The following is a 13340-nucleotide window of genomic DNA, read 5'->3' as shown; positions in this document are numbered from 1 at the left end:
CGGAAGGATCGCCAGAGCCCAGCAGGTCGAGGCTGTGGTGGCTGGGAGCGGCCACTGCACTCCAGTCTGGGCGACAGAGTGAGACTCCAACTAAAAAAAAATAAAAAAGAAAAACTCACCCTGGATAAGACCAGATATAGGAGAGCCAGATATAGGAGAGCCAATGTGAAGGACAGAGGGATGTCTATCAAAAGCACCAAATGATTGCTGTCAGAATTATAATTACTTTTTATTTATTATTTATCTTTTGTTTATTTAGTGCCAGACCCTGAACCAGGATAGATTTCTACCATTCCTATAGATCACTGGTTCACATCCAGGTAGAGGAAACAGACCAAAATCACATGGTGGAATTTTTCTAAATACAGACTGCCAGACATGGGAACTATTTATCACTCATTCATTCATAAACACATATGGAATGCCTATGATATGCTAGCCACTGCTCTATGGGCTGGAGATATACCAGTAAACAAAAGTTCCCTCATTTCATGGTGGGGATGACACAATCAATAAACTAAATAATGTCAGCAAGATAATGTTTTAAAGAAAATGAAATTGTGGTAAAAGAGCATTTTAGGATTCTGCTCCTGTGAAGTTATTTTGAATAAGGTCATGTGGAAGGCCTCTTTAATAAAGTAACAATTAGTTCTTTCTGGCATGTCTATCTTTCCCCTTCTTCTTCTTCTTTTTTTTTTTAATAACTTATGTTCTAAAACTAAAAAAAAAAGAAAGTAATGATTAAGCAGAAACCTAAAAGTGAGAGTTTTGCCATATGGCAGAAAACTATGCCAGGCAGAGGAAAACAGAAAGTAGAAATTAGCACAGCAAATTCAAGTAACAGCAAGAAGACCAGTATGGCTAAAGAGCACTGAGTGCTCAAAAGCACTAGTAGCAGATAAGGGCAGAGGTCAGGAGGAACCAGATCCTGGAGGGTCCTAAGGCCTTGGTTAGGAGACTGGAAGCAAGAAAATGTAATGATCTGATTAGGTTTAAAAAAAATCACTCTAGCTTCTGTGTAAAAAACAGACTGTAGGAGGGCAAGAGCGGAGGCAGGGGCACCAGTCAGAAAGCCACTGAAGTAGACCTAGTCCAAGATGATGCTGGCACAGACCAGGGTGTTAACAGTATAAGTGGAACTAAAACAAACTTGCTAATGAATTATTAGTGGGGTATAATGGCAAGATCAAAGTAAAGGATGACTACGTTTTCTCACCCTGGGCAACGGATAATGGTGGTGTCCTTTAGTGATATGGAAAAGACATAGAGGAGCAGGTTTAGTGGGGAGAGGAATCAAAATTTAAATGAAGGATAAGGAATGAGCATATGCAGTGGAAAAAGCTTCCCAGGTGATCTGGTTATACTAACTTCTCCCTTCTCCCCACATCATCTAGTTGAGAACCAACCAGCTACTGGAAGAGTGAGACCCCCTTCACAGGGGTTCATTCTCAGTAAGCTGAAAACAGTACAGACTACTCAACTTCTACACAAAGAGAAGGAAAAATCTTTACCTAGAGAGATGACAGTCTCATAGTTTTCCTGCATTACATCATTGTAGAGGGCCTTCTGAGTGGGATCCAATAACTCCCACTCTTCCTGGGAGAAATACATAGCCACTTCTTCAAATGTCAATAAGCTCTAAAGAAGAGAATGAACTTCAACTCAGAACTTGCCACTGCAGAAGCAGCTTGACCACCTAGCTATGAACTGCTTGGTAAGTCAAATACTAAAAGAATTAACAGTACATGATTTTTTTTCACAGTGAGAAAGGCAAAAAGGAAGGAGCCAAGGGATCAGCAAACAGCCAGGGAGGTACCCAGTTCACTCTGGGCCAAGCCAAACCTCTGGGGCTAATATGCCTCAGGTCGCCTGCTGAGCAGTGTGGGTCTTGGGCAGCAGGGAAAGGCAGATGAGGTCATTCTCAAGCAGCCCTAACAGCTGTAAAGTACAGCTCACCTGGAACTCAGGCAAGATGAGCTCAGGTGTCACTGTCCAGCCTTTGGCGTTTGTCTGCTCAGGAAAGGTTAGAATCTGTTGAGCAGCCACAGCTGTGGGTGGAAAAGAGCCAGAAGAAATTGTTCTTGTTTCTATGAACTCCTGAGCTCATTTCTAAAACAGAGAAGATCCCGATTCCTTTGATAAAAATGGGATACTTTTCTAAGTGTGTGTGTGGTAACCAGAAGTGTAAATTCATTGTAAATTAGAATCAAATATCTACCAGCCCCTAGAACTGGTCCATCAGATGATTGTTCTGAGTTTTCAAGAGTAAAGTTAATAAAAGATATTTAGTTTTTTCCCCCCTTGCATGACATACAAGGTCGGACCCAAAAAAAACCCAGAATTATTTTTTGGAGAATGGGCCCCTTGTAGTACAGGCTTCTCCCGTTAGCTAAGAACAATTGGCATCAGTAGGTTTGGTTTTGTTTTGTTTTTTAAGATTGTTTCGATGCATTTGTCCATTTCACAATGGGTGATATTGGAGCATACTTGCCCACACCGTGCTGAGGGTTCAGCAGTTTTTGACCAAAAATGGCTGCACCCCTGTGCTCCACCCTCTCTATTCATCCTTATCCTGAGTGACTTGTTTTCCCAGATGAAAAAGTCCTCAAAGGGAAACATTTTGCCAATATCGAAGAGAGAAAATGAAAAATGGCAGAAGCAGAAAAAGGCATCAAACCTACAAGTTCAAAAACTGTTTTGAAAAAAGCATCTTGACAGATGTACTGTAACAAATGGAGAGTATTTTGAAGGTGACTGAAGTTTAAACATGTCAGAATAAATACACAATTATTATTATTGAGTCAGTCTCACTCTGTTGCCTAGGCTAGAGTGCAGCGGCATGCTCACGGCCACCCCAGCATCATCCTGCTGGGCTCAGGGGATCCTTCTGCCTCAGTCTTCCAAGTAGCTGGAACTGCAGGTATGCACTACCACACCTGGCTAATTTTTTGATAAACTGTAGAGACAAGGTCTCGCCAAGCTACCCAAGCTGGTCTCAAACCCCTGAGCTCAGGCAATCCTCTCACCTTGGCCTCCTAAAATGCTGGGATTACAGGCTTGAGCCATCGTGCCCAGTCAAATATAATTTTTAATAAATAAATCCTGGTTTGTTTGGGGTCTCCTCTTGTAAATTGTTTTGAGTTGAGCAAAATTTAGAGGTGTTTGAAAAATGAAGTACTTAGGATTCCAGTGTGACAAATAAAGGACAGAAGGATAAAAAATGAACAACAAATTAATGTAACAGCAAGAAGACCAGTAAGGCTCAAGAGGACTGGGCAAGAGCATGAGTAGCAGGAGATGAAGGCAAAGTGGTGAGTAGGAACCAGACATGGAGGGTCTTGGTGAGGAGACTGAATTTTTTTCTGAATATAATAAGTGACCACAGGCTTTTGAAGCAAGAAATTGTTATAGTCTGATTAGGTTTTTGAAAGAATCACTCTGGCTTGGGTAAAAACAAACTATGGAAGGGCAAGAGTAAAAGCAGGGGGATGCCAGTTAAACACCTACTGAAGTAGACCTGGTTCAAGATGATGCTGCTTAGACCAGGATGCTAATAGTGCAAGAAGCTAAGTGAGACATGATTGGACTCAGGATAAGTCAAAGTAGAGCCAAGAAAACTTGCTGATGAATGAATAGTGAGGTATGATGGCAAGGTGAGAGTAAAGGATGACTGCAAGTTTTTCAGCCTGATACCAGGTAAATGGTGGGGCCCTTTACTGAAATGGGAAAGGCATAATATCTAATTTGAAGGGAAGTAGGAGGAAGGGATAAACAATTTTATGGAAAAAAATGAGCATGTGCATTTGGAATAAGCTCCCCAGATGATCTGAATACACCTTTCCCCTCCCCCACACCCTCTGAAAATCAACCAGTTACTGGAAGAGTGAAATCCCCTCATAGGGGTTAATTCTCAGTAAGCTGAAAACAGTACAGACTACTCAACTTCTACACAAAGGGAAGGAAAAATCTTTACCTAGAGAGATGACAGTCTCATAGTTTTCCTGCATTACATCATTGTAGAGAGCCTTCTGAGTGGGATCCAGTAACACCCATTCTTCCTGAGAGAAATACATAGCCACTTCTTCAAATGTCAACAAGCTCTAAAGAAAAGAATGAACTTCAGTTCAGAACTTGCCACTGCAGAAGCAGCTTGACCAACTGGCTATGAACTGCATGGTAGGTCAAGCACTAAAGAATCAACAGCACACAATTTCTTTTACAAAATGAGAAAGGAAGAAAGGAAGGAACCAAAGGATCAGCAAACTGCATGGAAGGTATCCAGTTTCCCAAGGCAAAACATCTGGATCTAATACACCTCTGAGTCCCTCCTGGGCAGTATAAATCATGGGCAACAGGGAAAGGCAGCCCAAAACATCTGGAAAGCACAGTTTACCTGGGACTCGGGCAAGATGATTTCAGGTGCCACTGTCCAGTCTTTGGTGTTTGTCTGCTCAGGAAAGGTTAGAATCTGTTGAGCAGGTACAGCTGTGGGCGGAAAAAAGCCAGAGGAAATCTGTTTTCAAGAACATCCTGAGTTCATTTCTAAAATATAGATCCCGATTCTTTCAGTACATGGGGTACCTTTACAAGTGTGTGGTATGTGTAATGCCTAAGAGGCCTCCTCATAAAGAACCAAATATTTACCATTCCTAGAACCAGTTCCCCAGTTGACCATTTCCTCAGTTTTCATGAGAAATAAATTACCTTTTTATCATTCTCTCATGACATAAATTGTTCTGAATTGAATATTAAAGATTTGTGTGTGTGTGTGAGTTAGAGTCTCACTCGTCTAAGCTGGAGTGCAGTGGCACGCTCACGGCCACTGTAGCCTTGGCCTGCTGGGCTCAGGCGATCCTTCTGCCTCAGCCTTCCAAGTATCTGGAACTACAGATGCACGCCATCACACCTGGCTAGTTTTTGTGATTTACTGTAGAGACAAGGTCTCACCAAGTTGCCCAGGCTGGTCTCGAACCCCTGGGCTCAGGCAATCCTCTCTTCTCGGCCTCCCAAAGTGCTGGGATTACAGGCTGAGCCACCATGTCTGGTCTAAAGATATTTTAAAATTAAGTACTCAGGGATTCCAGTGAGATGAAGCTAAGGTAAGAGGTGAAGTTTTTCATCTTTTATTATTTTTTTCCTGGTACACAATTATTTTCTCATTCTGCCACTAATAGCCCATTTCTGATCCCAATTCCTTCTGTATATTATGATGAAGAGGTGGTCCCAAGTCTTCTCACTCAATTCTTTTTCCCCTCCTCTTCACTTTTCTAAGGACCAGTGGGTTCTTAGTGTTATTAACAGAGTTCTGTGGTTTGGATATTTCTGTACCCTAGGCCAACCCCGCCCTTTATCCACAGTTGATACCTTCTGCTCCTGCCCGAGGGGCATAATGGCTACCATGGTTGCTTTTACAAATCCAGAACAGGGTACCCCAAAAGTGCCCAAGACGTTTTGGGTGAAAAAAATGAACCATCACAGCTCCCAAGAGAAAATTATCATGAAGCGCCTTACCCCTCTCATGTACAGGTTCAGTTTCTTTATGAGTATTCCTGCTCAGCTGTTCTTGTAGACCCTGGTATGCATTCCAAAATTCTTCATCTTGGGACACATCTACTGGTTGGGACTCTGCTGGCTTCAGCCTAAAGCCTGGGGCCTCTGCTGTTTCTCCCAAGAGCATTCCCTCCTTTCCCAGGTCATGGACTGTAACCTAGAAATAATCCCCATCCTTATTACCAAAGAACTTACTTTTGGTTTGGGGGGGGATGGATGTAGAGAGAGGAACAAGTGTACAGCCCAGATTGTTTAAAGACAAAAGGACTTAAAAACATATTGTGCCACTAATGTTCCACAAAGAAACATCCACAAATCTGAGAAAATTAGACTAAAAGGAAACAAGTTGTTGTCCCTGCCAGCCCTCCAACACAGCAGCTTCAACTCTCTGCATACAGTTCAGCTCAGGTCACTGAGAAGGACTGGGCAGGTTGCCTATTTTAATGCTTGTCAGAACTTTCTCTTGACTTAGATCCCTGCCTTAGTAGTTTTCTGTCTTCTAGTTTTCTCTGAAAATTAAAGAAACGAACAAAAAGTTTTCCTATCAGTCAAACTTTCCCTACAGCCAGCAAAGGTTTTCAGAGAATGGGGATAGACCAGAGAAAAAAGGGAAAGGAAGAGTGGCTCCAATCTATCTCCAGATGTTTTTGACACCAAACATATGTCCTACCCTGTATTCTTCGCAGCAGATCTGAGGCCAGCAGGTGTGTTGCCACCTGCCCAAAAGCATACCTTGGCTCCCTACTTGTCAGCAGAGACAAGGACCAACCACTAAGGAAGAGCAGTAGAAACCGCAGTGAGGACATTAATCCCCAGTGTCTTTGCTATTCTGTTGGGATCTTTCTTTTCCAAATCTTTATTTCTCCTTTTCCTTTCTGTTTTATCTGCCTTTGCACTCTTCCCCTAGATGTCTGATCTCTCCTTCTCCTTAATGCCCTTGTTTTCCTTTGGTTTCTTAGGTGGTTTCCCTTTTATGGATATGCCCTTTCCTCCTTAATTATGGTCTTTTAATTGTTTCTAAGCACCCAAGTCTTATCTCCTTGGCCAAGCCAGAGTAGGCCAATCACTCTCAACTCACCTTGGTTCCAAAGAGAACAAAAAGCAACTCTCTTTCTCTAAGGCCAGGGAAGTCTGCCAGTTTCTAAAACCTGTGGACTGACTTTTCTGTGGGCCTGTAGTTTCAATTCCCACCTTAAGTTTCCTAAAAGAACAATACAATAATTACCTAATCCATTTAATTTCTCACTGAACTGCCTCTACCCCCACTATATCTACCTTCATTTTATTTCACTGTAAATGCCAGGAATCTTTCTTCTCACCCCATTCCACATTTGACCAGATTCCCTCTGCAAGTGTTCTACCAGGGCCACAGCCTCCTCAATGCTCTGTGGATGGTGCTTCTGTATCCAGGTCTGTGTCTCCCCAGGCAGAATAGTCAGGAATTGCTCTAGCACCAGAAGTTCCAATATCTGCTCTTTTGAACGAATCTCTGGCCTCAGCCACAGATAACATAATTCTTGAAGTTGGTTGACAGCCTCACGAGGTCCAGCTGCTTCATGATAGTGGAAGTTCCGGAAGTGCCAGCAACAACTCTTGGAATCAAGACTATCTGTTTGTGGAGATTTTTTACTCTGACTGGAGCTCTCTCTCACAGGCCCTGTGGTCTCCCACAGATCCCTGATTTGAGGGTCCAAATACTCAGCCACCTTAAGATCTATCATCATCATTGCTCCAGGAAGTTTTGCTCCTGTGTCAGACACCCGACTGGTGGTACAAAATCAATAAAAGGATCTTCTTTCTAAAGGCACTGAAGGCAGAAAAAAAGGTACATGTCAATAAGAAAGTCATATGAACCTTATTACCTGCTACTAATGAGAGAAAAAATGAACAGAAAAGGTCATCCTGCCTTCCCTTCAGAATCAAGTACCAGGCCCTTTGTCTCTCTCCTTTCCTATTACTCAACTAAAGTACAGCACAGTTCAGAGAAAACAAATGCCAGCTGATGAATGTCTCTTTTAAAAAAACAATTCAGGAAAAATTGGTGGATGAAAAAATTGGTACTCACTTGCTGAAAGGAGTTTTGGGATTATCCAAATATTTAATTGGTGTGCCTCCTGCCCCATCTTTCCCATAAGGAAAGAGTAAGAGAAAATAAGAATATAAGAACATTCTGAGTGTCTCTTAAATTTTAATGGATCATCCTAGCCTATCTTTAGTAAGGGGAGGGAGGATACAACTTCTATGACCCCTCATCCTCTTGTGAAGATGTTAAATCTTCACCTCCAAGAACATTTGTTCTCCCTTCCACTGTGTGAACACACTGGCAAAAGAGCTGAAAGAGTAAGACTGATGTACAGTAGCCCCCCCTTATATAAAGGGGACATATTTCAAGGCATCTGGCAGATGCCTTAAATTGCAGATAGCACCAAACTACATGCATACTTTAAAAATTTTTAATTTTAATTTAATTTTGAGTCAGTTGCCACTCTGTTGTCCAGGTTGGAGTACAGTGGCATGCTCACAAGCCACCGCAGCCTCGACCTGCTGGGCTCAGGTGATCCTTCCACCACAGTCTTCCAAGCAGCTGGAACTACAGGCACATGCTACCATGCCCGGCTTACTTTTTGATTTACTGTAGAGATGAGGTCTCACCAAGTTGCCTAGGCTGGTCTTGAACCCATGAGCTCAGGTAATACTCTCACCTCGGCCTCCCAAAGTGCTGGGATTACTGGCTTGAGTCACTGTGCCCTGCCTCAAACTTTTTTTTAAAAAGTATGATAAAGTTTAATTTACACATTAGGCACAGTAAAGGATTAACAACATAACAAAACACTGTAAAGAGTTATTTAAAGTTATAAATTAAGCTGAGTGTGGTGGCTCATACCTGTAATCCCAGCACTTTGGGAGGCTGAAGTGAGAGGACTGCCTGGGTCCACAGGTGCGAGACCAGCCTGGGCAACATGGCGAGACCTCATCGCTACAATAAGTTAAAAAAATCAGCCAGGAGTGGTGGTGCATGCCTATAGTTCCAGTTACTTGGAAGGTTGAGGCAGAAGGATCGTCTGAGCCCAGCAGGTAGAGGCTGTGGTGGCTGTGAGCATGCCACCGCCTTCCAGCCTGGGTGACACAGTGAGACTCTGACTCAAAACAACAATAACAACAACTTATAAATTATTCATTGCTGAAATTTTCCATTTATTATTTTCTGGACAGCGGCTAAACACAGGTAATTGAAACCCAGGATGGGGGGGTGGTTAGCTACTATAGAAGGAAGGTGATTAAGCAAAAAAGTAGCCTATTCTCAGAAAGCATCTCCCAACTAAGCAACTAGACATTCATCATTCTTCTTTGCAAGACATACATGGGCATGCAGACGACTTAAATGAGTTTTAAAACTTCTGTTTACTTGACCTGGAAAAAATTATAAGAGGCTTCTGTTTACTAAATATCGAGTCGCGAAAAAAGGAGAATGGGAGTTGGTGATGATGCTGAAACCTTCTACTGACTCTCTATTTCTTCAAGGGTCATTTACCCCCGAGCGGGGCTGAAGAGAGCCTCGCCTTCCCTGAGGTGAGCCAGCACAAAGGGCACCGAAATTCCGCCCAGGATGCCACTGGTATCCAAAGAAGTGGCCAGCTCCTCGCTGCCCACCCCGGCTCCGGAGGCACGAGGATACCTCTGACGGTTTTGCCTCAGCGGAAGCTGCTAGTTCTGAGGCTCAACGGACCCATCCCCCGAGACAACACCGGCCGGCCACGAAAACGTCAGTGAACGCAGAAAGGCTTCTCCGGGTGCAGCGGTCGAGCGGTTGCCGCCCCCACTCGGACACAGCCCAGGTTTCGACAGGCGTGTCCGCGGAAACCGGTGCTGGCGGGCAGTGGCAGAGTGAGCTGCAGCCGCGGCTCTGAGCCGGAGCAGCACAAAGTGGAGAGAGACCGGCTCGACTGCGACCCCGACTCAGGATCGGGCCGCCCGGTCCGGAAACACCGCGGCCGCAGCCCACGGAAAATGGCTGCCTTTCCCCGGTCACCTCGCAGCCGCCACCGCGGCTCGGGGGAGTCTGCGGCCGAAGACCAGGGGGAAGCAGCTTCTCGGTTACCTCGGACAGATGCGCGTCTGTGGAGGCCGCTTCCCGCTTTCTCGAGGCCAAATGCAGACCGCCGCGGCCCTCGAAGCTGGGCCCGGCGAGGGGAGCCCGGGAAACAGGCCTCGCACCACCCGGCGCTCACACCCCCTCCTGGCCGCGCCCACACCCCCGCCTGGCCGCAGCGGGAGCGCACGATCACCCACCGCTTCCTCGTTGCGGCCCCAAGCCCGCGAGTGACCGGAAGCGGAAGTGACGTGTTCCGAGGGCTCGCGCAGCCCCGCCCCACAAGTCTCTGCCCCCTCGCCCAGGAGTCTGGGCTGGTGCACCCATGGGTGCCGAGCCTCCGTCTCTCCCGCGAGGACGGGGCGCTTGCCCCGGCTCAGCTCTGGAGGGGAGGAAAGGTTAATGCCACCGAGTCTCCAAGCTCGCCGAAGCCTAGAGGGCCCTGCACCGGCAGTCGCGTGGGTGTCGCCGTCTCGGGTCTCCGCTGTGGGAGGCGTCGCGCGTCCACCTCTGTCCTGCGTGGCTTTCGGGCGGCCGGTCGGCGGCGTCTGGTCCCCGGGAGCCTCGCCCGGTAAGGGTCGCCGCCCCGGTGTGGAAGGGCTGCCGCCCCCCTGCGCGCGCCGCGCTCTTGGCCTTCCTGCGACCCAGCCGGCCGTGTTCGAACGGTCGTCGCTCGGCTTGTCGCAGCCGCCTGGAGGACAAGGCAGTTTTGTTCCTCTCTGGCCACTCACTAGATTAGGAACAACGGCCCCGAGGGTCTTACACCATTTTCTGGGTCGCGTGGCGCATTCCTCACAACTGTTACTTTTTTTTTTCTTTTCTTGTGAGGTAGGTTTTAATCTGTGAAATGGTTTTTATTTATATTTTCTCCTTGACAGAGAAATTGAAACCTAGGAAATGACATAGCTTACCCGTGGCAACTGCTCAACAGGAATGGTCTCCTGTTGTCACATCTTCTGCTGTTTCTACTACAGGATGCTTCCCTGGAAGATGGAAGCCTTGTTTTTATCTTGTCTCCTGCCGTGTCTAACACAGTGATGTGGGTAAGATAGGCATTCCAGGAATATTTACTGAATCGTATTTGTAGGTCTCTTGAGTATTTCAGGTTGTCAGTGATCTTCGAATTTTCAGCGTGTTTTTAATGTCACCAACTCCCATTTTCTCCTTTTATGCTGTGAGAACTCCAAGGAAATAAAAGTTGATTTGGAGTTGGGAAAAATTAGAAAAGACTGAGGAATTTTGTCCAGAGCAGGAAGTGGCGACACATTCCGGCAGAGGGAAGGGTAAGAGTAAAGGTTTGAAAACTAGAAAGGTAGCCGGGCTCGGTGGCTCAGCCTGTAATCCCGCGCCTTTGGGAGGCTGAGGTGAGTGCATTGCCTGAGCCCGCGGGTTCGAGACCCGCCTGGGCAGCGAGACTTCATCTCTACAATAAATAAAAAAAAATCACCTGGGCGTGGTAGCGCATGCCTGTAATTCCGGCTACTTGGAAGGCTGAGGCGGAAGGATCGCCGGAGCCCAGCAGGTTGAGGCTGCGGTGGCCGGGAGCGGCCACTGCACTCCAGTCTGGGCGACAGAGTGAGACTCCAACTCAAAAAAAAAAAAAAAGAAAACTAGAAAGGTTAAGATTGTAAAATCTGTAGTACATACCTACTTAGTTGTACTACATTTAGAGGAAGAGCTTAAAAAGTTAGAAAATTAGTTTATGTGCACCTTATACTGGAGTCCCTAGAATGGGAATGAGAAGATTATGTTTAAGAAAGTAAATGCTGGAGCACCATTTGAGGATTTTTGATGGAACTTTCTAGGGCAGTTCATCTGAGGGAGTTTAAGGTGAGAATGAAGATGAGAGGCCATTCCAGACCATTACACTATTTTTGCTTTTGGATATAATGGCATTATACTCCAAGGCATAGACCTTGATTCTTTTTAAGTGAAAGATTAAACAGAGGCAATAATGAGCACCTGCCTAAATCACTTGAATATATGACAAAGCAGGTTCATTTCCTTAGAATGTGTCAGGTTGGACTTAATTTCTTCAAAAGTAATTATTGTTCTCAGTCTTTCAGAGCCAGTGGACAGTAATGCCCTTAGCATTGAGAGTCTCATCAACTCCAATGTTGAGCACATAATTAGAATGTACTAAGTTGAAGAAGTGAATTTCTAGCAGCAGTGCCAAGCAGTGACCTTAGATATCATTGGTAGGCCTGATTCATAACATACATAAGGAGTTGGTTAAAGGGAGAAGAAAGTAGGAAAAGAGATCCTATAGAAAGAAGAGGAAGCAAGGTACAAATTGTGAATAGTGAATGAGGGCCACTGATGATTTTAATTTTAATCTTTTGTTTTTTGAGTTGGGGTCTCACCCTGTTACCCAGGCTGGAGTGCAGTGGCACAGTTACAGCTCAACTCCTGGGCTCAAGCAAGCCTTCCTCCTCAGCCCCCAGAGTAACTGGGACTACAGGAGTGCACCACCACACCCAGCTTGTTTTTTTGTGGTGACAAAGTCTCTGTATGTTGCCTAGGCTAGTCTCGAACTCCTGGGCTTAAGCAGTCCTCTCACCTTGACCTCCCAGAGTGTGCTGTGATTATAGTTTTGAGTCACCATCCTTTTTTTTTTTTGTTTGTTTTGTTTTTTGAGCTGTAGTCTCACTCTGTCACCCCAGGCTGGAGTGCAGTGGCACACTCACGACCACCACAGTGTCAACCTGCTGAGCTCTGACAATCCTTCCACCTCAGCCTTCCAAGTAGCTGGAACTACAGACACGTGCTATCACATCCATCTAAATTTTTATTTATTTATTGTAGAGACAAGGTCTCACTAAGTTGCCCAGGCTGGTCTTGAACCTTGGGCTCAGGCAGTCCACTCGCCTCGGCCTCCCAAAGTGCTGGGATTACGGGCTGAGCCACTGAGCCTGGCCACCATCCTTTTCTTTTTTTAACCTCTCCCTGCTTCAATATTGTTTTAGAAATGATGAATGTGCAGTTGAGAAATAATGAAAGCAAATACACTGAGTTAATTCTAAGACACCCACACAATCGCCATAGTGGACTGAATAAAGTTTTTGTTAGTGACTGGCTAAAGTTAATAGTGCTGCTGTTGGCTAGTAAATACTTTTTTTCCTTCTTTTCCCATTTATAATAGTTACCACTTAATAATTACCTTAGTTATAGCTGCCTCTTTTAGAAAGTTGCTTGATCTCAGCCGCCAGTGGTTCCACACTGTAATTGCTATCATATTCTTTTTTTTTTTTGAGTTGGAGTCTCACTCTGTCGCCCAGACTGGAGTGCAGTGGCCGCTCCCGGCCACCGCAGCCTCGACCTGCTGGGCTCTGGTGATCCTTCTGCCTCAGCCTTCCAAGTAACTGGAACTATAGGTGTGCACTACCACGCCCGGCTAATTTTTGATTTATTGTAGAGATGAGGTCTCACCAAGTTGCCCAGGCAGGTCTCGAACCCGCGGGCTCAGGCAGTCCACTCACCTCAGCCTCCCGAAGGCACGGGATTACAGGCTGAGCCACTGAGCCCAGCTACTATCATATTCTTTCATGATCTTTTCGGTGCTCCCTAAAGTTGGCATGTTTTGCAGTAAATGTTAGTGGAAAACCAGTGTTCTGACTCTTCTGGATTCCTAGATGAGACACTTAAAATAATTCTATGTAAAGCAGGCACAGTGGCTCAAACCTGTAATCCCAGCACTTTG

At 45.5% G+C, this 13340-nt stretch overlaps 1 protein-coding gene across 2 annotated transcripts in view; it reads right to left on the bottom strand.

Moving 5' to 3' along the window:
* ZNF75A (zinc finger protein 75a) overlaps positions 1–7318 on the bottom strand; it is a 10056-nt gene extending 2738 nt beyond the window's left edge. The window contains exons 1-4 of one of the 2 annotated variants that reach the window (XM_021719094.1): positions 6870–7318; positions 5512–5707; positions 4394–4485; positions 1512–1638 (exon numbers count right to left, since the gene is read on the bottom strand). In XM_021719094.1, the coding sequence (XP_021574769.1) occupies positions 1512–1638; positions 4394–4485; positions 5512–5707; positions 6870–7277 (823 nt within the window). In that variant the 5' untranslated portion in view covers positions 7278–7318. Of the gene's footprint in view, positions 1–1511; positions 1639–1956; positions 2049–4393; positions 4486–5511; positions 5708–6869 lie in introns of both variants that reach the window. The other variant, XM_008071107.2, reaches the window with a different exon arrangement.
* Between the last annotated feature and the right edge of the window lie 6022 nt (positions 7319–13340).

Source organism: Carlito syrichta, unplaced genomic scaffold (genome assembly GCF_000164805.1).
Source record: "Carlito syrichta isolate Samal-C Ts95f unplaced genomic scaffold, Tarsius_syrichta-2.0.1 Scaffold314117, whole genome shotgun sequence".
Classification (NCBI taxonomy): domain Eukaryota; kingdom Metazoa; phylum Chordata; class Mammalia; order Primates; family Tarsiidae; genus Carlito; species Carlito syrichta.
Note: the sequence above shows the minus strand (reverse complement) of the source record. Positions and strands in the feature narration are given on the sequence as shown.